The 25,239-nt window shown below is 42.5% G+C and overlaps 1 protein-coding gene across 1 annotated transcript; it reads right to left on the reverse strand.

Moving 5' to 3' along the window:
* Positions 1-923: 923 nt before the first annotated feature.
* MATN3 (matrilin 3) lies at positions 924-20,700 on the reverse strand. The gene is made up of 8 exons (XM_053588562.1): positions 20,413-20,700; positions 15,786-16,352; positions 12,410-12,535; positions 11,008-11,133; positions 9,500-9,625; positions 6,521-6,646; positions 3,698-3,808; positions 924-1,882 (listed from the first exon to the last, which is right to left on the reverse strand). The coding sequence occupies exons 1-8, from the start codon at positions 20,636-20,638 to the stop codon at positions 1,827-1,829; spliced, it is 1,464 nt and encodes a 487-aa protein (XP_053444537.1). The 5' UTR covers positions 20,639-20,700; the 3' UTR covers positions 924-1,826.
* Between the last annotated feature and the right edge of the window lie 4,539 nt (positions 20,701-25,239).

Below are 25,239 nucleotides of genomic sequence, written 5' to 3' on the forward strand. Positions count from 1 at the left end.
ATGATGTTCTACCCTCTTGAGGCCAATTGTACCTAGGACAATGACACAAATCAGGTTTTCCTGAGGAAGTCTTTCCAAACTTAACCTTTATCCCATTCAAATAATTTAAATTGTTTCTCTATCTCTTTCAACACTAAACTGTGACTACCTGCTCATAGTCTCCCAATGCTGGACTCATGAAACAAATTATTATCTAAGCCAGGAGTTTCCACTTAATTGGTCAGGGTGTGATTAGTTGAAGCTAGTTGCTGATTGTCTGTCTTGAAAAATCATCATTTTCTTAAATACATATAATACTTTACCTCTTCTTCTTGCAAATAAGCCCTCATTCCTTCTACACCACCATTTCCTGTGGTATGTTATTATGTATTACTAATTCTGTGTTCAAATAAGTTTAGAAAATAATACTGTAGCTCTATGTCATGCTTTTCCAAAAATTTTGAAAAGAAAAATAAAAATTTTTTAAGTAACAGTGTTTCCATGATGTGTGCTTTGGTATATTTATTTTTTGTTTCTTTTGAGTTTATATTTTAATTTTATCTGTAGGTTACATTTGCTTTTCAGAAGCTCATATTAGTGTAAAGTTCATTATTATTTTATCTCCATTAAGATAATTTTATATTATTCCCTCTCCCACCATATACTTGACTGAAGCATTTCTATTTAACCTGAACTTACATTTTATATTTTAGTACAAGATTAAATTATAGGACAAGTCTCAACAGTCTGTCCTTTGACAAGAAACTACTATACTTTCAAAATAATTGTTAATTCAGGATAATTAAAGGAAATATGCTTAATAGACAAAATTAATAAGGTACCACAAAAACAGGCATAACAATAATATGTAAAGATAATAACTTTTTATTATATCAAAGAATGCAAACCAAAAAAAAAATGAATAGTACACCATAAAGGACTGTTTTGTCCTAGAAATTACAAGCTTTAACAATAAAAAAAATTATATGCTTTAGATATCAAAGTGAAAAATGTTAGGCTTATCACTAGCATTAAAAAAGACAGCATTAGATTTTGTTGATTTATAGCAGTTTTATAAATACGTAATTTTGTCAATTGGATCCTTAAGCTGAATGATAAAGTAAATTTAGGGCTTTTTCTCTTTTTGTACTTTAAAACCCTAAATTTGCAGCTATGCTCTTTAGTTGCACATTTATTTCTAAGGCCAAAATGAATTAAAAATGGAATGCAATATTCACTTGATCTGTGTTAACTATTTTTAGGTATTTATTACATACAAGCCCTTGATCACAGGTTCAATAATGCTTCAGAAAAACATAAGCAAAAAACAAGTTTTGACAGTTCTAAATTATACTGTATTTATCTCAGTATAATCATATGAACTGTTTTTATGTGTACATTGTACAATTTGCACTCTCAGTAATAAGACTGGCTTATATTACAAATACTATCAAGAGAAAGTAGATCTAAAGTTTCCCGTGTGAAATATGGTTATCTTACGAATATAAATATTTTAAAGTTAAATGGCTCAATGAGTAGATAAAGAAACATAAAGCTTTTCATTCTATCAATATTTCCTACCAACCATTTCACAGTCATAGGTTAGAGACACTAAAGTTGGCTCTACATAAGGATCTGCAAATTTATTCCTTAGAAATAATGGTACAGGAAAAATGACACTGGTTCTCCAGAAGATCCTTAGGCTATTTATCCAGTAATATTCAAGCATTTATACAGGTAATGGCAAATTTATTAGCAGGAACATTGGAGATACAGTATACAAAAGAATGAATGAATACTAAATGCACCAGGTTGTCTACATTTCCAGGTGAGAAATTTGATCAATTTTAATGATGTATTTGTCCATATTCATTTATTTGCAACTTCTTCAAAATGTCATCCAGTGGCTAGTTGTTAAGGCCAACACCATTTATTTTTACACATTAGAAAATTCAAACACTTCAACACAAAATTAAAGAAAATAATTATGTCCTATGGTAACTGAAGAGCACAATTGAGAAACAGCAGAACTGTTTTCTCACCAAAAGTCTCATCTAAGTCTCAGAAATCTTTTATTTATTTATTTGTTTTTTTAGAGACGAAGTCTCACTTTATCATTCTCGGTAGAGTGCTGTAGTGTCACAGCTCACAGCAACCTCCAACTCCTGGGCTTAGGCGATTCTCTTGCCTCAGCCTCCCAAGTAGCTGGGACTACAGGCGTCGGCCACAATGCCTGGTCATTTGTTGTTGTTGTTGTTGTTGTTGTTGTTAAAGTTTGGCCAGAGCCAGGTTCAAACCCGCCACCCTTGGTATATGGGGCTGGCACCCTATCCACTGAGCCACAAGTGCTGCCCTAAGTCTCAGAAATCTTATTCTTCAGAGCTCACGATAAAATTAGACTATTATAATAATCTTCAAATGTTTTTGCTCATATAAGATGTAAATGGAATGGCATCTCTTAGTGGGATGGATAGGGGGAGCAATGTTTATGAAGTCTTGATTAAATAAATTATTGAATTGCCCCTTTGTCTCTCTGGAGATTCTACTTTCTAAGAAATGCAACTTCTAAGATTCAGGATAAGAGACTTTGTTGTGTAAAGTTAGGAGAATAGTGATTCTGAAATGGGAGATGGGAATAGGAAATACCTGCTGATTCCAAGTAGCATCTCAAGCAAATGGAAGACTCGGAAATTGAATCATAAACTATACTCCCCGCCAGGCGTGGTGGCTAGCGAATCCTAGCACTTTGGGATGCTGAGGCAGGTGGATTGCATGAACTCACAGGTTTGGGACCAGCCTGACCCCAAGCAAGACTTCATCTCTAAAAATAGCCAGGCTTTGTGGTGGGGGCCTGTAGTCCCAGCTACTTGGGAGGCTGAGGCAAGAGAATCACTTAAGCCCAGGAGTTTGAGGTTGCTATGAGCTCTGACACCACAGCACTCTACCCAAGCGGGACAAAGTGAGACTCTGTCTCAAAGAAAAAAAAAAATTACACCCCCAAAGTCTGCGTACTCCTAGGTTATACCTTCTGCCATCTAAATGTCACTACCCTAAGATACATAGGAACAGAGTTGTTAATTTAAACTGTTCTAAGAAAAAGTGCTTTTCCCAAGTTACTCTTTTAGCTAAAAAACTGATTTTGAAAGTTTCTGAGACTACCCCCACATTAGCCTGAAAATTAAAAAAAAAACAAAACAGTTTCTAAGACTGTATCATGTTACATTTTGAAATCCACTTTTTGACCACGTGGCTAGCCAAAGTGTATGACTCTGTATATTCTGAGCTATCACACCCCATTAATCAGCTAACTTGTTCTGTACATGTACAGTTTCTGAACTAAGAAAGCCACATTAAGGAATCAGCATAATTGGTCCATCTGTTATGTGAGAGCTCAACTGGGAATGTACAGCAGCTGTCTGGAAAGTATCCAGCCATCATTTTTCATAGTTTCATATTGTGTGGCTGGATACTTTCTGGACAGCCCTTGCATACTGCTATGGAAAAGCCTTAGGGGGAAAACATAGGCAGCTTTTATATGTAAATATTGAATGGGTGAAAAAAGAATTCTAATCTTTTTTTAAAAAGTAATGCATTACCACGGCTCATCTTAAAACTTAACCAATAAGGCACTTGCTGTGGAATGCCCTAAAATGTTTGGCTCAGTTGTAGTACCTAGGTTTGCTTCAAGCAGAAGCAGAAAACTTTCCAGAAAGGATATGTTTGGTGTTCAGTCTCTGGAGATAAGAGCTGACCTTGTCCTGGAATGCCAGTGTGGCTTCACATCCACAAGCATCTTCAGTGGAAACAAGTCTTCGTGCTTCTTCAATGGCTGGATACAATGATAGTACACAAAATGTCATAGCTATCTAGGAATTATAACAAGTCTGTGTAGACACAGACTAAAGACTCATACACGTAGTAGTGACTTACTCCATTTTTCAGCCTCTCGGTGATCTCTTCTTTTTTCTAAACATCCACAGCATTTACCCTCTACCCCACCCTCACTCCTCATAGGTAGCATTTATTTTATGCTCTCTTATAATGTTAACATTGCCCTCTACTCTGCCTGGAATTTGTCTCCAGTTTCTTCCTCAGGACTTTACATTGAGTACTACCTACAGCACAGTGTCTCCATGAATACTTACTGAAACAACAAATAAAATGAGGTCACAGCCCACTTACAAATCATGCTGGATTCCCCTCCTTTTGGGAGGAAAAAAAATGCCTGAAACTGGTTTTTCTGAAAAATAACCACTTAGGGTAATAGCACCTAGACTTACTCAAATTCGAAGAGCAAGCTTTTTCTTACTATCCTCAACCTTCCTAAGAAACTGATCCTTTACTTTTGAAGAAATACATATCTGCTTAGCACTTAGTATGTGACGGGTGCTACAGTAAATGCTAGAAATGCAGACAAGATCACTTCCCTTGGGGGTTGGGGTTTACGATCTGCTGGAACATAAAAGCACAAGTCTGAAACTCGACTCTTGACTTTTCTTCCCCAAATCTGATCTTCCTTCAGTCTTCTCTATCTCAGTAAAGGTACCCCATCCAGTTGTTCGAGTCTGGAGTTTGGAAGGCACCCCTATTCCTCCCCTTTCCCAGACTTCACATCCAATTTCTAACTAAGCCCTGTTCACTCTCCCTTCCAATGTGTCTTGGATCAGTTTACTTCCATCACCACTGTCACCAGCCTAACCCAAGTGACCATGGCAAGAGCCTCCTAACTGATCTTTCCACCCTTCATCCTCTCCAAGTCATTCTTCCTAGAGCAGCTGGAGCAACTTTTAAAAATCTAACAACCATCTTGTTCCACTGCCCAGAACCCTCCCATGGCTTCCCCTGGCCCATCAAATAAAAACCCCCTTCACCTGGGCCCAGACAATTGGCATGATTTGGGCTCTACCTAATTCTCCAAACTGTTTCATGCTCCACTCTCCCTGCCTCCCAGCTGATCATGCCCCATCACAACAGCTGCCTGGCATGTCCTCTCCACTTGTGAGCTGCCACCTAGAACTCTGCACTGCCCTCTCCCCAGCATCCCCGTCTCAGCCTAACTGCTGCTTATCCCCAGGTCTTAAATGCTGCTTCCTCAGAGGGACCTTCTTGGGCACCCTCCCCCTCTTCTCCAGCTCTGCTCTTAGTGAACATGTCAATTTGCCTTCACTAATCTTTTCCCCCATATGATTATCAAAGATCAGACATTTGTGTTCACAACTATATACCTAGTGCCTAGAGCATAGCAGATACATATATATGTAGAGAGAGAGAGAGAATGGATGAAGGGATGATTAAAGGACAAAACTCAACTAACTATGACACTGGTGACCTTTGCTAAAAAGAGAGGACACAGTTCAATGTAAGAATTTGGGAAACTAGTAGAAAAGGGGAAAACAATGAAAGAATACGGAAAACTGGTAGAAAAGGGGAAAATGGAGCTAGCTAACCCTGGAAATTAAAAAACAAATGTGATTTTTGTAATATTTGATTCACACAAAATAATTTATAAAACACATGTAACTTGAAGTATAATAAAAATAAACATTAAAATACCTGCTGTCCAACCCAAGGTGTAAAACATTATGAATACTGTTAAAGAGACAGCATTTAAAAAGTAAAATGAAAAAAAAATAAAATAAATTAAAAAAAAATAAAACGATAAACACAGTATAGGAGTAGATATGTGCAATACATAAAAACAAGAATTTATAATGTTGAGTTTCTATGAATCAATAAGAAAAAGACTAATAACCCAATAGGAAAATACAAAAAGGACATCAATATCATTTCAAATACGAAACTCAATGACCAGTAAACAGGAAGAAATGCTTCACCTCATTAGAAACCAGGAAATGGGAAACCATCCTCTAGATTGGAAAAATTTACTTCAACAAAACCAAATGTTGGCAAGGATGTAGTCTTGGCTTTTGACAAGCAAAAGTGATGGGGGAAGGGAGTCTCAGCAAAGGAAGCAGTCGAGTATGGGGCATGCTCCTGGGACAGCAAACAGCCCACTAAGCTGCACCACGGGATTTGGGAAAAGGAGTGAAACTGGGGCAAAGGTAGCCGACCACGAACGGGAAGGAGAACAGTAGTTAGCAGAGGCTGTAGGGGAGTGGGTGGTGGGCAGTTACTGCATCGAGTTTTAGTGTGGGATGATGAAAAACTGCAGATGGATGGGGAGATGGTTGTACAACAATGTGAGTGTACTTACTTTTTGCTTAAAAATGGTGAAAATGGTAAATTTTATTTTATATATATTTTGCCATGATACAAAAATCCAAATGTAGGTAGACTTTAATGAAACAGAGAGAGCAGGTGTGGGCGAGTGAGAGCCAGAGGGAGAGAGAGGGCGAGATCACGGAGGGCAGGCTGTCTGGGGGAGTATAGAGTATAATTGTTTTATTTTAAAGACAAATGGGGACCCTTGAAGAATTCTGCCAAGGAGAAAAAATCAAAACTATACTTTAGACACAAAGAAAAACTTCTCCTAAAAGATCATTCCTGCCAAACGAAATAGGCTTAAAGAGCTCATCTTCACCTGAACACGTCTTCTTGTCCTCATTCAGAGTGTAGCCAGGATAACAGTCACAGTGGTAAGACGCCACCCCGTCACTCACACAAATGTGCTGGCACCCATGAGATCCCAGGGCACACTTGTTACGGACTGACCGCAAATGGTGCAGGAAAGAAAATATTTACACGTTAATTACATAGAAAACACAAACGAGGAAGAAAAGCTTCAGTTCGGAGCATTGGGTGTTGGGAATGAACCCTTCAGCAACGAGCTACAGGTGGCAGGAGAAAGCCTATTTTCCTTCCCAATATTTCACACCCCTTTAGCCTCACCTCTTATCTCTCAGATATCTGAGGGTAATTTCTCTTTCCTTCTACCTATGGCACAGAGCCATGATTATATTCCAGAACTTACCTTCAGCCTTTCCGGATGACTATCAATGCTTCCAACATCAATTATTCATGGAACATTATTGCCATCACCAAAAATAATTTATTAGGGACCTAATTGCACATGGAGCTAAATGTAATGCTGTCCCCAAAGGACTATCTTCACCAAGGGCCTGCCCTTGGTAGCTTACAAAGTGAAACAGAAGACATTGACCTGGAGACGCACAGCACGCGCGCGCGCGCACACACACACACACAAGCACAGATAGAAAAACAATACAATGTTAATATCAGTAATGATGATGTATCTGATTAGATAGTGAAGAACTTACTATCACAGCCAAATAACATTTCAAGGATCAAGGCAGTTTGCCCAAATTTGAGTAGAGAGCAGAGAGAAGTGCCCTATACTAGTCCTGTATCCACACAGGCCCAGGGCAAACAAAAACATCGATTTTTTAATAAACCCAGAAACACTTCCTGAGAGACACATGTTCTTCCTCTTCCATTACAGGGACCAAAGTAGTTTATTTATTCCCCTTTAACTCTCCTCTTAAATGTCATTCCATACTCAAAAGCTTTGCATGGCTCATCCTTGCCTATACAACAACAGCTATGCATGAATTGCAAGGCCCTCAATAATCTATCCATAAAATAACCTTTCTTTCCAACTTTATCAAGGATATTCCCCTTCACTATAATTTAGATTTTTTTCAGCAAAATGCCTAATAGCAGAGTGTTTCATTTTTTCCCTAATCCTAGCGCCTACTCTACAGACAATAGCTGAACATGATTCCAGCCCCCAGCCCTGATCTGGAGCTCCACATTCAATGTAACAAGCCTTCCTACCACCAGCAAGGAAAAAACAGTCTATTAAAGATAATCTGACTCATGGTAGCCTAGCTTTATAATAGTATTCATTGTTACTTTAAAATACACAAATAGTAACTTTTCCACCATGCAGGGGTGTCCAAACATGGCCTGCAGGTCACGTGCAGATTATGTGAGGACTTTTTTGCTTATCTGTGGTGGCAGATATCATGAAAATTATGCATGGACTATTTATTTATTTATTTATTTACTTACTTTTGCCTGTCAGCTCTCGTTAGTGTTAGTATTTTTAATGTATGGCCAAGACGTCTCTTCTTCTTCTAATGTGGTGCATGGAAACCAAACATTTGGACTGTCTACCTAACTACTAGAATAAGTACCTGGGTTCAAATTCTTGCTCTGCTACTTACTAGCCAAGTAACCACAGGCAAGTTACTTGATACTCTGTGCTCAGTTTCCTCCTAAAGTTGCTACCAGGATCAAAGGCATTACTGTGTCTAACTCGAACCACCCATGGCCTCTAAGTAGGCCCTAAAGAATGTTGGCTACCATCCTCTGGGAATGTAGCCTGGAGTAGTCTGCCTTAACTGAAATTTGTGTTTGATTTATCTTTCAAAAAAATTGCTTCATTTTATTCCATATTATCTGTTAGTTTTAAATGAAAATTTGTTTTCTTGGGTCCTCAATATTCCTGGCAGCTTAAGTACCAACGGAGATACATGTCACCAGTTTGAGCAGTGCAGCCATAAGAGCCCTGTCCACTCGACTGACTTAGTCCTACCAGCACAAGCCAGTCCCCTGCCAGAGGACCCCTCTACTTCTCTTGATATAGCTTTGTCCTCCCCAGATGCTACCTACCCAAGCTCTTTGACCCTTAGTTCTGTCTGTCCCTCCCTCTGTCTGTCTCTGCTTATGTAAGGAGTTAGTTTTCAGTTCACCAGGCTGTAAGTTGCTCAGAGGTGGAAATGTCTATATCCTCACAGTCTTTACTGACATTCTAGGAACAAAGTAGGCACTCAGTACTCTTTCACTGATTTCATTTTTTTAAAAAGGGAAATGCCATCCCATTTCCCTTCATCTATCTTGACAAAACCCCATAATATATCTCCTCAAGGAAGAAGAAAATATATATAAAATCCAAAACACATTCAATATGCCAGAGCCAAACACCACCTTGAGAGCTCAGAATTTCTCTTAGTAATGTTTTTACATTTATAAATGCCACCCTGTCCTGCCAGTGGATTTAAATCAAATTAATGAGGATTAGCAAAGCTGGCATGGGCTCATTTGCCGAAGTATAAGGCTCAATTTCACTGAAGATTGGTCATCTAGAAACTGTCAGGGAATGACATGCTTCAACTTACTGGAAGATCTGTGTGGGTCTAATTCAAGCATTTACAAAGTTTCCTTTACTAAAATGAGCCAGCTTTAAGATTAACACTACAGAGAAGTTTCAGGCCAAGTTTTAACTGGAAAAAGATCAGTTCAGCCTATCACACCAAAAAGTAACTGTCCAACTGACTTCCTCTAAAGTTTCCTATTCGCTTAAAAGTCCCCAGTGTTCAGAGCTATAAAATTTTCCTGGATAATGACCCTACGTTTAATTAGTTTTTCTCATATCCCCCACTCCCTTCCTATTTCCCGGTAATTTTCTGAAGTGATCTATGTTTGCAAAATCCAGTGAGCTCACCACTCTCTTATAAATTACCTTTAAGAACCTCTCTCCTGGTGAATTTTAAGTTCGTTTCCCTACCATAGAAAGATTTGGTTGAGTTGACCTCACCTGAGCACGTTTTCTTATCTGCATTCAGAGTATAGCCTTCGTAGCATTCACAGTGATAGGACCCATTTCTGTCATTCACACAAAGGTGCTGACACCCGTGGGTACCCAGAGCACATTTATCTTCAGCTGTCAAATGAAAATCCAGGAGAAAAGAAACAAAAAGTGGAAGACTGTTTTATTACCCACAGATAGAAATCTTATTTGCAGCTAGAAATATATAAGGGTGAAACTTATTAGAAACTATTCAAAGCCATTGGCATTATTTGCTCTAACCAGAAGTCAGCTGAATTAAATAAAATTTCACACACTTGGTAATCATTCTCTGACCTTCCCAATTCCTTTCAAAATCATTAGTACTGGGTTTTTATAGTCTAAGCATCTCATAAATACCCAGCATTCCTCTTAGCTTCACTGTGTTTATCCCATCTCAGAGGGATACCATCAGTCATGTGGCTAATTATGCTAGATTCAGAAAAACATAGAGTTTGAAGAAATCCTGGTTCGACCCTCTCTCACTTTATAAATGAGGAAAGCAAGCCAAGGAGAGACCAGTTGATTCAGAGCAGCATAAGAACTTAAGACCTAGTGCATTTCCTAGGTACTGATAAGTTTTTTATTTTTTATTTTTATACTTTACATTTTGAGATAACTTCGGACTTAGAAAAACATTGAAGAAACAGTGTAAAGAGTTCCTGTACATCACACTGTTTCCCCAAATGTGAACTTACTCATATAACTGTAACATGCTGTCAAAACCAGGAAGTTACCATTGACATGATACGATTTACTGATCTACATATTTCATCCAGGTTTTGATGATTATTCCTTTAATGTCCATTTTCTAGTTCAGTATCCAACTCAGAAGTCCACATTGCATTACACTGTCATGTCCCCTTAGTCTCCTCCAATCGGGGACATTTCCTCAGTCCTTCTTCATCGTTCATGACTTTGACACTTCTGAAAAACCCTAGAAAATTATTCTGTGAACTGAGAGTGTTTCTCAGTTTGAGTTTGTCCAAAATTTCCTCATTCTGAATTTTTAACAATACCACAGACGCGCTGTTGTGCCCTCGGTAGATCACGTCAGGTGACACATGTCACTCTGCGTCATAACCAATGATGTTAACTTTGATCCCTTGGTTAAGGTGATGTCAGCCAGGTTCCTCCACTTAACAAACTTCTGTCTTCCCCTATGTTGGCAACAAGTCTCTGAGGGTGCTATGTGATTTTAACTTACTGAAGTATCCATAGCGTTTGGAAAGGTCTATTAGGGTTGGGTACTAATAGGAAGGAAGGAAATGAGCAACATACTTACAAGTCTGGGCTGTGATAGGTGTATGTTACCATTTCTAACATTTCAGGTATGACTGAGAAATAGGAAAAGCTCAAGGATGGCAAGAGAAGAAAACAGACCAAGTTCCCAGTCCCAGAGAGTGACCCACTCCTCCAAACCTGGATAGAGAGGTAGATAGCTAAGTAGCAATAGTCCAGACTCCTCCCCCACTCACCTGAGCAGGTTTTCCTGTCTTCATTCAGGGTGTAACCTTCATAGCACTCACAATGATAAGAGCCAGTTCTGTCATTCACACAGATGTGCTCACATCCGTGAGTGTTAAGAGCACACTTATCGATAGCTATCAAAAGATGACCAGGACAAATGTGAATATATGGAAAGCACTCTGGAAATAAATAATGACGGCCCATGCTATTTACACACATGCATGCCCAGAGCTAATGAAATAAGGGAGGGGAGCAGTTTGGCTCAGGCAAAGGGTACTGGGTTAGGAATTAGGAACCAACCCTTTGGTTACTAACAGCCCCGATGACGTGGAAAATTTCCCTTTTTCGTCTCCATTTCAATATCTATTTTATTTTATTTTTTTATTTTTTTATTTTTTTTTTGATTTTGGCCAGGGCTAGGTTTGAACCTGCCACCTCTGGCATATGGGACCGGCGCCCTACTCCTTGAGCCACAGGCGCCGCCCTCAATATCTATTTTAAAAAGTAAGCTAAGCCTGTAATCCTAGTACTCTGAGAGGCCGAAGTGGGTGGATAGCTTGAGCTCACGAGTTCAAGATCAGCCTGAGCAAAACCAAGACCCCATCTCTACTAAAAATAGAAAAACTGAGGCAAGAGGATCGCTTGAGCCCAAGAGTTGGAGGTTGCTATGAGCTCTGATGCCATGGCACTGTACCCAGTGCGGCAGCTTGAGACTCTTCCTCTAAATAAATAAATAAAAATAAAAAGTAAGCTGAATTAAATGATCTCTTAAGTAAGCATTTCATATTGTATATCAAAGTAGTATGAATTTATGATGTATTTATGAATGCTATAAATGCATCAATATACAAAGTTATGATTTAATAAAAAAATAATAAAATTCAGCCCCCTATTCAGAAGAAATAAATAAATAAATAATCTCTTAATTTTTCTTCCTCTCAAAAACTTTTCTACTATTAAAAAAAAAAAAAACTAAGAATCTAGTTCTCATTCCTCATTGACTCTGTATTAGAATTCATGTGCCAGATGAGTGAGGACCTCTCTAAACTTCTAGATTCCATGAGCATCTATGATCATAGAAAGAAAGAGAATAGTTTGTACTTAAATAATATCCAGGAAAAAAAATCCAGATCCTCCAAAGGACCAAGAATTTTGGACCCCTTTTCTTCTAACTATTCTTTTCTTCTAACCCTTTTCTTTAAAACTAATAATAAGTACTGTAATCAGCTGATTTGTGTAGCATCTCACTTTTCTCCATAGGTTATTTTTTGAGTAACATTATTGATGGACATCAGTAAACCAGCCAAAATGTAATTAGGTGGAAAAGGATCTAAGAGTCAAAGCACAGTCCAAACTCTATAGCATAGGTCCCCAAATAACTGGATCTGCCTTGGCCCCAAGCAGCCTCACCTGAACACGTTTTCTTGTCAGCGTTCAAGGTATATCCTTGGCTGCACTCACAGTGGTGTTTGCCGTCGCCGTCACTGATACAGACATGCTGGCACTGGTGTGTGCCGAGCACACACGGGTCCACGGCTGTACAGAGGAAGTTTATGGAAGTTAGTACCGATGTGTAAGAAACACTGCAGATACTTGCCCCTGTGTCGAGAAGACATCACTCTCCAGGTTCCTCTCTGATTCTATCTCTACTTCACTGTAAAAACTGGTTCTTTGTTTTCTGCTTCTGGCTTAATGGAACTATCACTCTTAAACTAGAAATATTACTAATTTAAAATTACAGATCTTGGCTCGGCACCCGGCCACATGCACCCAGGCTGTCGGGTTCAAACCCGGCCCGGACCAGCTAAAAAATGACAAGTGCAACAAAAAAATAGCCGGGTGTTGTGGCCGATGCCTGTAGTCCCAGCTACTTGGGAGGCTGAGGCAAGAGAATCACTAAAGCCCAAGAGTTTGAGGTTGCTGTGAGCTGTGATGCCACGGCACTGTGCTGAGGGTGACATAGTGAGACTTGGTCTCAAAAAAAAATTACAGATCTTGCCGTAGACCTTCTCAAAGGAGAAAGAGGATTTGGAATTTGTAGCTGAAGCCAAACACTTATATGGATCAGGCAACTTGATGTTTTATTTGGCTTATCCACCTGTCCATGAAAAGATTTTTGCTCCCCCATCACAAGAAATGGGAAGAATGATAATGTCCTGGCTCACGTGCTATGAGCTAGGTGACCCACTGCAGCCAGAATCTGGTTTCCAAAGGCTTCTTATAGTTTGTGTCTAAGCAGAATTCCCTGGCATGCCTCCAGGCCTGGAACTCACTCACTTGGGCAGTGATAAACATTTGAACATGCAAATACCCCTGGAGGGCAATTCAAGTAACTGCCTTCTGAATATGTAACATGGGTTCTTGACCCACATATATATATGTCTGCAACTCTGGGGCCTCTACTATGAGGAGAATGGACTCATACACTAATACAAAGAGGTAAAAAGAAAAGAAAGAACAACAGAAATAAGATTACATTAGCTAAACTATAGCTCCATCATTTTGCTCTCCTGCAACTATTTATCTCTCATTGGATTTTTTCCCCTAGTGACATGTTTTTAAAGATGAATGAATAAATTTGGTCACTTCTGAGAATCCAGGGAGGGCTGTTAGAGGAGGCTGGCACTCCTGTGGCAGGTAACTCAGCCTCCATTGCCCTTGGCAACAGGACAAGGCTAATATTTTCCCAAGAATGGCCTTTTCATGGAGTGATCCTTCTAAACCATTGACTACAACAAGCTGCCCCTCAGTCTTTTTTTCCATAGAGAGGACATTTTTCCCCCATAACAAGCAGGTCTTTTGTACCAGGAGGAAAAGATCACCACTCACCACTTGTTAATTTATGGCCTTCGAGCCCGACCCCAGGTGCTCACTTTGAAACCCAACTTTGCCACAGACCAGCATCTTGATGGAAAAACTTTCACCCACAAGCATGTATGGGGAAGGGGTTTCCTGGGAGAAAGAAAGCTTCTTTCTTTTTGGAAATCAATGAATGCGAAGTAGATGCCATCAAAGCCAGTGATGGCTTGTGAAGGTACACTGTCCTGAGACAGGAAAAACAATGGGATCCCAGCCAGGTCTGGCTGAAATAAGGCCAATGTTTGCCCTAGACAAAGACTTTATCTCCCTTTTCCTGACAAACTGGTGATTTCTGGGTTTCACATTAATCTGGATATAAAGTATCCTTGAAATTTATAGTTGTAATTATTGACTCACTTGTTTTCTCACTCTGAACCCAAAAACATTACTTGATGTAGGAGGGACTATTTTTATCTTCATATCATGATGAATAAATAAATATGGAATAAATTACATATAGCAAAAGCTATCTATGTTAAAATTCACCTGAACTGGGAATTTGTCTGTACCTGCTTGGATAATTCCACAGAGAACTTCAAAAGATTACCTCCAGGCCAGGCATGGTGGCTCACATCTATAATCCTAGCAGTCTGGGAGGCCCAGGCAGAAGGAGTGCTTGATCCCAGGAGTCTGAGACCAGGCTAGGCAATAGTGACACCCTGTCTCTACAAAAAATAGAAAGTTAGCCAGGCATGGTGGTGCACACCTATAGTCCCAGCTACTCAGGAGGCCGAGGATCACTTGAGCCCAGAAGTTCGAGGCTATAGTGAACTATAATCACACCACTGCACTCCAGCCTGGGCAACACAATGAGATTTGTCTCAAAAAAAAAAAAAGGTCAGGCGCAGTCACTCATGCCTGTAATCCTAGCACTCTGGGAGCCCAAGGGTTGTGTATTGCTTGAGCTCAGGAGTTTGAGACCAGCATGAGCAAGAGAGAGACCCTAACTCTCCTAAAAACAGTCAGGCATTATGGCAAGCACTTATAGACCCAGCTACTCTGTAGGCTGAGGCAAGAGGATCTTTTGAGCCCAAGAGTTGGAGGTTGCAGTGAGCTGTGATACCATAGCAGCACTCTATCAAGGGCCACGGAGTGAAATTCTGTTTCAAAAATTTAAAAAAAAAGATTATCTGGAATGATAAAAAATGAAGCATGAGTCCCACAAATCACAACTGATCAGTAACTAAAAATAAACTTCAGCATTGAACAGATCTGTATCCATGGACTTAGCTATGGTATGCTGACAATTCCAATGGAATGAGCATGTTCACAGTCAAACTCCATCTTAAAGGAAGAAAGAAATAGGAGAGTAACAGACCCATTTTTTCTTTCACCTGCTTCTTGCTCTCTCTTAAGGCAGCTGAAGCCCTAATCTTTCTGGTCCCTAATTCAGTTCTTCAACAAAGAATAATCAGAGACAGCCGAATCTGACAAGGAGAGAATTCATGAAAGGCCCACTCGGGTTGACAGTTACATTGGAACGTGTGCCTGTTGATCCATGGGCAGACGCCACTCCCTGTCTTCTGCAGACAAGCAGAGTCCTGTTAAACCTAGAGATGGTAAAGCTAAAGAAAATATGTAGTGGTGGGGCAGAGGGGACAAGCGAGGTGTCTTGAGTTTTGTTTTTTCTGACCCCATCAGGAAACAGCAGGATCATTTATCCTGGATATTTGCAGACTTTCACATCCCTAATGCAAACATGAAGGTTTTATGAGCAAACCAAGTTATACATAGTGCAGCACTATATTCCTAAACCAACATAGTGTTTTTAAGTTGCTTTAGAAAAACACCAAAAATGGCCTTGCATGTATTTAAGTTTTCCATAAAATTTCCACCAAAAAAAAAAAAAGAAATGTCTTTTTCTTTGGGTATGCAATGTCTGAACATAACATCCTTTCTAGTTAAAAGCAAAGATTTACCAACTTACCACAAAAGGTTTCCTGGAATCTAGAGGAAAGTTTCTCAATGACCCCATAGGTCTCCACATAGAAGACGTGCTCATCCAGAGGGTCGCTGGCGATCATCTTGAGGGATTCCATATCTGCACGGTCCACACCCACAGCATAGAGCTCAATGCCAGAAGCCCGGGCCCGAGCGGCCACCTCGTTCACCTGGTCCTGGGGCCTCCCATCCGTCACGATGATGGCCACCTTAGGGATGTTGGAGGTGGGGCCTCGTGCTCCGGCCTCCACAGTGAAGGCTTCATCCATTGCTGTCTGGATGGCCAGCCCAGACATGGTGCCTGTTGACAAGGGTGTGATTCGTGCCACAGCCTGCTTCAGGGACTGCTTATCTGAGTAGTTCTGAAGATGGAACTCAATCTTCACGGTGCTAGCATAGTTCACCACTGCCACCCGTGTGTCTGCCACGCCGATGTCCAGAGTGTCAATTATCTGGGAGACAAAGGTTTTCACCTTGGTGAATTCCAGGGGCCGTACGCTACGAGAACTATCAATGATGAAGACCAAGTCCAAAGGCCTGCTCTTGCAAACACCTGCAAAGAAGGGCATGGGGAGCAGAAAAGACCAAGCAACAATCAGACCACAACCAGAAATGGACAACCCTCACTCCCAGAGAACTCTGGGATTCTAGGAGGCCAGGCAGCATCCTCTAATCCCAACACCCACTTCCCAGGCCTCCTCCAAGACCAACCTCCCTTCTGGTGTTGAAATCACCAAGGCTGGGTGGCACCTGGGGCTCAAAGGAGTAGGGCGCTGGCCCCCTATACCAGAGGTGGTGGATTCAAACCCAGCCCTGGCCAAAAACTGCTAAAAAAAAAAAAAAAAAAAAAAGGAAGAAGAAGAAAGCACCAAGGCCTTCAGAATTTCCTAGTGAGAATTCACACAGAGGTGTGACATTTTCCCAAATACCTCTCCTATACGCTGGCTGAGCCCTGAAATTTCACTTAGAACTTCATCCCTCTGCTTATGGTTCCTCGTAATCCCAGGCCTTTCTTAGGCACATTGATTATCCTGGACAACATGATAAAGTATCCCTGAATAGTGTAAAAGGCCCTGGACCATCAGCCCTGGAGCTACAAAAAGCAAAATAAGCCAGATTCCCCACCCTAAAGGAACTTATTTATTTTCTACACAAAAGTGCCTGGCACACCGTAGTAACACAATAAGGTTTAATTTTCACCTATTCTTTCCTGTTTCCCATAACCCTGTTGGACATCCTCTCCTGGCCACCAAAATCAAATCCACAAGCCAGGACTAGAGAAGAAAGAAGCTGGTTATTAAACTTCTTTTTCAAGCTATTCCCCCTTCTCACCCAACACACATACACACCCACGTGCACACATACACTGTGCATATATAGCCCCTAAATGAAAATGACACCCGGGGGCACAAAGTGTCACTCAGAACTGTTTCCTTTCCTGATCAAGGGTTAGAAGTTGATGCTACTCCAAGAAGGCAATTTGCTCAGTGAGTAGGGAAAAAGGTAGATTTGAAAAGAATTCCTGGGCTAAGCAGTTTATGGAGAAAAAGCTATATCTGGAACAGCTGCCTCTGTATAGTTTTCTTTTAAAAGCTGAAATTTGTCCCCTAGTTTTCAGCCCACAGCTTGGAGGTATTCAATTAAGAAAATAAGCAATATCTTACTTTCAGCAAAAATTTAGGATCACAGGGTACCAGTACATCAACCCTGTGAAGTCAGGGGTGCAGAGGTTGTTTTGATGCCAATTTTACATGGGAGAAGCCTGAGGTTCAAAGAGGTGTGAGAACTATAAAGGTGTAGAGCATAGATTGCACTCTAGGTTTCCTGACCCCGGGCCCAGGGGGCTTCTATGCACCCCAGTTACCTCTCTGAGGCAATCTATTCCACCACAAAAAACAACATTATCTCATGTACCTAGTAAACATCCCACTTGTTGACTTTGAGCCACTACCCTGAACTACACCGTACGTCATGTATTTAGTTAAGTCAAAAGCAATTAAAACTTTCTTTTATAAAAAAAAAAAAAAACTCCTGAGTTTCACTTTATCCCTTGAGATTCCTATGGATCCAGAGAAAGGAAAAAGAACTGTGTTGAAAATCCTTCTTGGAAATGGGTGAGGGAATTTTTGCATGATTGGAGTAAAAGGAAAAAAACATGATGGTATGAACCCTGTACTTGACCATGCCTTCATTAACGTTCAAATGGTGTCCTTATAATATCACAGCTATGTTCTTATAATTCAACATGGTTCCTTCCTTCTCCCCTCGGTTCTTCACACAGAACCAAGGATGTGGAGGGGGTATGGTAGGCAGAACAATGACACCCCCCCCCAAAAGAATGCCCTGGTCCTAATCCCAGGAACATATTACTATACATGGCAGAGGAGACTTTGCAGTTGTAATTAGATTAAAGGCCTTGCTATGTGGTGGTTATCCTGGATTATTCAGTGAGCCCAAAGTAATTACAAAGGCTCCTAAAAGTGGAAGAGGGAGGTGTGAAAAGCCAAGTGCTAAAGAACGTGGCAGCCTCCACAGAAAGGGATTTTCTGCTAGAGCATTGTGAAAAGAATGCAGCCCTGCTGACACCATAATCTTGGCCCTGAGACCCGTGTCAGACTTCTTACCTACAGAATGCTAAGATAATAAATATGTGTTGTTCTAAGCCCCTAAATTCATGGTAATTTCCTACAGGAATAGAAAACTAATACCTGAAGCTTCATGAGAGTAGCAGGAAATTCTGTGAATATCTGGTTCCTCCCTGATTTGTACGCCCTCAGCAATGATCATTAATTATTTTTAATTATTTATTTTTAGAGACAGAGTCTCACTATGTTACCCAGGCTGGACTCAAACTCCTGGGCTTATGATCCTCCTGCCTCAAGCTGCCTACCCTGTTTCCCCAAAAATAAGACAGTGTCTTATTTTAAGGTGTGCTCCCAAAGATGCGCTAGGTCTTATTTTCAGGGGACGTCTTATCTTTCCTATAAGTAGGTCTTATTTTCAGAGGATGTCTTATTTTCGGGGAAACAGGGTAGTAGCTGGGACTACCACTGTACCCAACTCTTTGTTAGTATTAAATCTCCCTCTCATGCATTAGATAGCACTCTGATTCTCATGAACAAAGAAAGTGAGAATTTGAATCTCCTAAAATGTTCCCATACTTACCATATTGCCAATTTCCTGTAGTCCTGCTAGAGATAAAAGCTCATAGCACAGCTTAGCAATTTCTGGTTGCTAAAAAAATGGGGGGGATCAGGAAAAGGGTAGATGTGGCATTTATTAAGGGATTACTATGTATCATTCTCAGTCAGGATTGGATTCTGGGTAATAAAAGATGAGTGTGGCTTCGGGGGAACATAGCCACCTGGTGCAGAGTTCCTCCTTCTCTCCCAGCCCCATTCCCGAGGAAGGTGGGTCAGCAGTAGAGGTAAGCCTAACTTCCTGTCCACTCCTGGCCTGGAGCAGCTAGCTGGCTACCAACTGAATCTAACCCTGCGAACCCTGGTACCTTCTGCCTCAGTGGCTGTGCTTTTGCTGAGGCTGATGCAGGAAAGAATCCCCTGGGCTCCTTCCCAACATATCTAGAGAGGTGCAGGAGGGGGGAAACTCAAGGCATGCAGCATCACTGGCTAGATGAGACTAGACACCCAGAAAATGGTTTGAGCAAGTGCAACGTTTCTCTAGCAAGATTGAAGCTGGACTTTTTGGTAATAAAGATAAAATCTTATGTAAGCTGTATTAAGAGCTTGCAGTGGAAAGCGCCCTGGCTTGGGATTTCAGAGCCCTGAGTTTTACTCTGGGCTCTGACACTGGTTTGCTGGGTCCCTGCACTTTGAGAAGCTTCCTTTGCCCTGTATGTGCCGCCAGATGTCATGTGAGATGATTTGCCAGCTTTGCTTCTGGGAGCTTGGCGCTGCTTCAGAAACCAATTACTGACCCAAAAGGGAAACAGAGGTGTCTTGGGTCTTGCCCAGTCAGTTCTCCAGAACATCTGGTCAGAGGCAGGAGGACAGGGTTGAGACCAGGATAGTTACAGGTCTGGTCCTCTGGTTTCCTTCCTAATTTCACGCCCCCACCTCTTCCCTTCCAGTCTGAACCCAGACCAGACCCCTGGCCTCCACTGAGGCAGCTTGAGGGATATGGAGAGGGGAAGAGGGATCACGCGCTGATCCTGGATGGAGACGGAGAGATTCAAGAGAACTGAAAGAATCTCAGAAGGGCTTGCTCCGCTGACCGACAGATCAGGACTGGGACAGCGCAGGGAGACAGCGCAGGGAGGCTCTCTGTGCGCGTCACGCGGGGTTGCTGGAGTGTGAGCTTCCGGATACCCAAATTTCTATCCTGGTCATATGAGTGACCCCGGGTATCTCCCCTCCCTTCTCCGGACCTCAGTAGCTCTGCAGGATTCATCCCGGACGGGATCCTTTCGCCTGCACCACTAGCTCTCCGAGACCGAGATGCGGCGAACGCTTGGCAAGTGCTGGAGCTTTTCCTTCTCCTTCGATGCCGGCTTTCTCTGCCCCAACCCAACCCGGGCTCTCCCTCCGTCTCTCGCCGGGCTGCCCCGCCCGGTCCCTCTTCGGCTGGGGCTGTTCCCGCCCCCGAGACTATACCTGCGCTGCGGGCGCCGCCAGGCTCACCCGTCCCGGAATGGGGCGCGCGGGTGGGAGCCGCGGGAGCCGGACGGCGTCCAGGGCTGCCCCCCGGGCCGCGGGCCCCCAGTCTCCGGAAGCCCGGGAGGGCCAGGGGTCCGGGGGCAGCGAGGGGCAGCAGCAGCAGCAGCGGCCAGATCAGCAGGAGGAGTCCCGGGAGGTGGCACGCGGAGGCCGGGCGCGGCATGGTCTCGGGGGGGTCTGTCCGTGTGGCCGGCGTCGGGGGTTTGGGGCGCTCACCCGGCCGGCCGATTTTAAGGTCCCGCGGCCTCGGGCCCCGCCCTGCCCCGCCCCGGGGCCTCCAGCGCCAGGCCAACACCCGCCCTGGGACCCCCGCCCGATGCCAACAAGGAGCCTTGTCCGCGCATTCCAGTGGCAGAGCGGAATGTCTGGGAGAGGCGGCCAGCGGCTCGGTGGTCACCGCTCGCCCCTGCCCTGCGCCCGGAGCCGGCCGCGGCCAGGGGCTCAGCTGGGTGCCTCCTGGGGCCTTGCTGCTCTGGCTGCTCTGTCCTCCCAGTGAAACCCGGGTCAAGGGGCACCTACCCAGGCCAGGCCCTGCCGCACCCTCACTTTACCCTACTCCGGCAGGGCTGCGCCCCAAGTCCCCGCTGAGGAGCCCCCGGGCTCCGCAGTCTTCTCGGCTCCAGGTTTGCCAGCCTGCGGCCTCCGAGCAGGATGGAACCTCGCCCCACACTTTACTTACATTACTTTCCCCAGCCAAGGAACCCAAGTTTGCTGTGGGTTCTTGGTTTGAGGGGAAAAAAAAGGAAAAGGCCCTCACAGATTCTAACGGCATGAATAGAAACGCTTTCATCCTCCCTCCAAACATCCATAAACGTGTATTACTTATGTGACTGGAAATAGAAAGTCAAACATATATTTCCCCCGGAGACCCCCCGGTTAGCTAAGGAACAGCCTGCACGCACAGAGCCTTCAAAAGGCCCTCCCTGTATCCACTTCCTGTCTGGGGGAGTGGTGCCCCAAGGGAACCCCCCCCCCCCCAGGGAACTCACCATCTATGGGAGCAGGGTGGATTTAGGAAAGATACTGGCTCTGCTTGCCAGGAAGGCTAATAAAACGAAATGGCATTTGAACTGGGCCTTCAAATATCACAATGAACATGTTCCAATAAATCCTAGCTGGTTTTCTGTTTCACAATCCATCTTCCACAGGGTAACTTAAAAAAATCGCTTCTCGGTATCTGTACACCATGTTCGTAGCTGCATTATACACAATAGCCAAGAGCTAGAAGCAACCCAGATATCCCTCTTTGGATGAATGGACAAGGATAATGTGGTATCTACATACAATGGAATATTATTCAGTCTTAAAAAATCATACTACAGGCTCAGCACCTGTAGTTCAGCAGCTAGGGCGCCAGCCATATACACAGGGGCTGGGGGCTTAGAAGCTGGCTCAGGCCTGCCAAACAACAATGACAACTACAACAAAAACATAGCTGGGCCTTGTGGCAGGCACCTGTAGTCCCAGCTACTTGGAAAGCTGAGGCAAGAGAATCCTTTAAGCCCAAGAGTTTGAGGTTGCTGTGAGGTGTGATGCCACAGCACTTTACTAAGGGCGACATAGTAAGACTGTCTAAAAAAAAAAAGTCATGCTACAACATGGATGAACCTTGAGGATGTTCTGTTAAGTGAAATAAGCTAGTCATAAAATGACAAATATATTATTTGATTCCATTTATACAGGGAATCTGGAGTAGTCAAATTCATAGAAACAGGAAGAGTGGCAGCTGACAGGAGCTGGGGAGAGATGGGAATGGCCAGCTCAGGGCAGTGATAGTAATAATGAGGAAAAATGGCTCTGAACTCCCAGTGAGTCTTCACCAATTTAGAAATATCATAGAAGAAGCTAGATGTTTATAATAATGGCAAAAGGATACTACAAAGTTTGAAAAAAGCTATGCCAAGGAGAGAAGGGATTGCTAAACAACAATATTTACAAGCTCTGGTGGACCTTTGTCATTTTTCTTGCTTTTTGGATGATCCCCCAAAGCCTTTCAACACTCTGTTTGAAAGATGTAAGCAGTGGTGCCCAGAGACGAGGACACAGGGGAGATGTTCAGGCCAGGTTTATTGAAAAGAGGAGGGTAATCCACCTGGACAGTGCAAAAATCTGTGCCCTGGGCAGTTAGAGACCCCTTTTATATGGGGCCATAGGGAGTGGGCAAATTCCAGTTTTCCCAGAAAGTTAGGGTCTTTTGGGGTGAACTTCTGGGGGTGGGATGAACCAAATCCTTTGTGTCTTTGTCTTAGGAGGAGAGGAGGAGAAGGGGGAAAAGCGTTTGTGTGTGGGTGCGTTAGACCCCCCAGTGCTTTTAGAGCTCTTGAGAGAGACAGAACCAGTAAGAGCTACACATCCATATCTATATAGCATACACACGGTAGGGGTTGCACGGGGAGAGTTATTATGAGGGATTGACTCACGCAATTATGGAGGCTGAGAAATCCCACAGTCTATCTGCTGTCTACAAGGTGGAGGAAGCCTGGAAAAGTCAGTGGTGTAACCCTGTCTGAGCCTGAAGGCCTGAGAACAAGGAGAGCCAATATTGTAAATCCCAGTCTGAATCCAGAGGCCCATTGGGAATGCCCATATCCAAGGACAGGAGAAGATGGATGGCCCAGCTCAAGCAGAGAGTACATTCACCCTTCCTCTGTCTTTTTCTCTATTCAGGCCCATCCAACAGATTGGATGACACCTGCACACACTGGAGAGAACAATCTGCTTTACTCAGTCTTTGGAGTAATGATAATGTCTTCCTAAAACACTCTCATAGACACACCCATAAATAATGTTTTACCAGCTATGTGGGCATCCCTGAGCTCAGTCAAGTCAATGCATTAAAATTAGCAATCACAAACACCCTTACTAAATTTGGGGACTGTCAACTTTATGAGTCAGGACCTCCCTAAATAGAAGAATCCAAGAACTTGCCTCCTTAGCATCTATTGTAGCTAAGCTGTATTTAAGAGGCCCAGACTTTATCAAACAAATGTGGTGTCTGGGTCCAGCGGGAGGCTTCCCTTGAGCAAACCTGCAATATAAATTTGGGAGTGGTTCATGATGGTGTGGCTACCAAGCTTGACTCTCACATACTTCCAGAAATTACTGTATGTAAGCCACTTAATATCCAGGGCTATATATGAGTGGTGCAGGTTGTACACTGCACAACTTCAGAGGGACACCATTCACATTCATAAACAACACATACTTCTAGTGACTGAATACTTCTAGTGATTGAAAATCCACTTTAACAAATAGAAGCGACATGTTTTGAGGAATGAATGACTTTTTATTTGCACTTTAGGATAGAAGTGGAGCTGATAATACCATACCCTTAATATATCCTTTTTCTGTGAATACTAACTGGGGTCAATTCTATTTGCAACCTAGAATGCCAGATACATTAATTTTGCCGGGTTTGCCATTGAAAACCACTAGGGGGGCATTATAGTAAAGAGCCCAAAATGATCAATCTCAGTTCCCTGGTGAATGTCAGGACAAGAGAGCTGTCAGCAAATCAGAGGATTTCAAATGCTGATAGATTAATGTTATGCCATCTTGAATGAATTGGAAACTGTCTGATAACTTGAAGTCTCCAGATTTCTTCCCACCAGAGTTCACACCGTGGGGCACTTGTTTTACATTTGATGTCCAACAATCGTAAAATAAGACAAAGGTGACTTTTCTGACAGAGAGATCCAGTTGGCTGCAGGGGCTCCTGGCATGTCACCAACTCATTTGGCTCCTGGCCCAGGAAGTACCATGCTCTGAGTTGTTTACATAAGAATATTGCAAAAGCCACTATTTTCCACCACTGTATGTTATCTCATACTACTTTGTCAAGAGAAAGAATACTTTTTTTGGTAATATAAAGATTTAGATAGTAAGTAAGCCAAGTAAGAGTCTCTTGAACTCCTAAAAAAATTAAGAAATTAAATGAATGATTACTTTCAGCTTTGCATCTCTTCTGATCAGCAAAGAATTCAACTCTCAGGAGAGTTATTTTGCTCACATAACTAGGATTTGAGCAGTAGTGTAAGACTTACAAATGACTTATGGGATCAGTTTTCTTCCACTCCACATGTAGGGTGTGGATTTTGTCCCCAAGGCTGCTGGACCTCCAGGTACTGTGTTCCTCCAGGCTGAAGGAAGAGGGAAGACCAGTGGGCAAAGGCCTAAATGTAAGTTCTGCCAACATCTCATGGCTACAAAGGAATATTGGAAGCTAAGTTTTTTCACTGTTTAGGTCTACAGAAAAGAAAGCAAAAGAAAAAATGGACCAGAATGGGTGTTGTCAGCTAACCCGTGGTATTTTCCACAGGAATACAGTGAAGAGGAACCACACCTACCTCTTTGCTCCATTGTGGTGACACCACTGTTGCCGAGGTCCTGAATATACATACATAGCCTCATAGCTATAAACACTAAAAAATATGTATGCAAACCCTGACTTTTCTATTGGAAAACAAAGCATATGTTTCTAACTTTAGACCTTCCCCCAAGCAAGTTGAGAACGTTTTAGATGTATTACAGAAGGTGTCGTTAAAAAGTGTCCCAAGGGTCTTAAATCTGGTAAAGAAAATGCCAGACCATGTACTTAGTAAACAAATCTGTTTTGTTTTGTTTTCAAAAGCATTTCAAGCTCAAACTGGAAGTCTTTTCTGGAAAGTATAGGATTCTTTACTTGCTGTTTGGTTTTTGCAACGGATCCACCCTGAGTAAAACCAAGTAAATATGCCAAAATCAATGTGTTCAGTGACTTACAAG

The sequence above is a fragment of the Nycticebus coucang genome, chromosome 4 (assembly GCF_027406575.1).
Source record: "Nycticebus coucang isolate mNycCou1 chromosome 4, mNycCou1.pri, whole genome shotgun sequence".
Lineage (NCBI taxonomy): Eukaryota > Metazoa > Chordata > Mammalia > Primates > Lorisidae > Nycticebus > Nycticebus coucang.

Bases quoted from the DNA above. Each gene is read 5' to 3' on its own strand.
- MATN3 (XM_053588562.1), bottom strand. From the start codon at position 20,638: ATGCCGCGCCCGGCCTCCGCGTGCCACCTCCCGGGACTCCTCCTGCTG. The intron at 9,626-11,007 runs GTGAGTGGGGGA...TTCATTTGACAG, and splicing joins AGACAGGAAAACCTGCTCAG to CTGAAGATAAATGTGCTCTG. The intron at 1,883-3,697 runs ATATCCTTTCTG...ACAACTAGCCAC, and splicing joins CCAGAGACTGAACACCAAAC to TGGATGACATTTTGAAGAAG.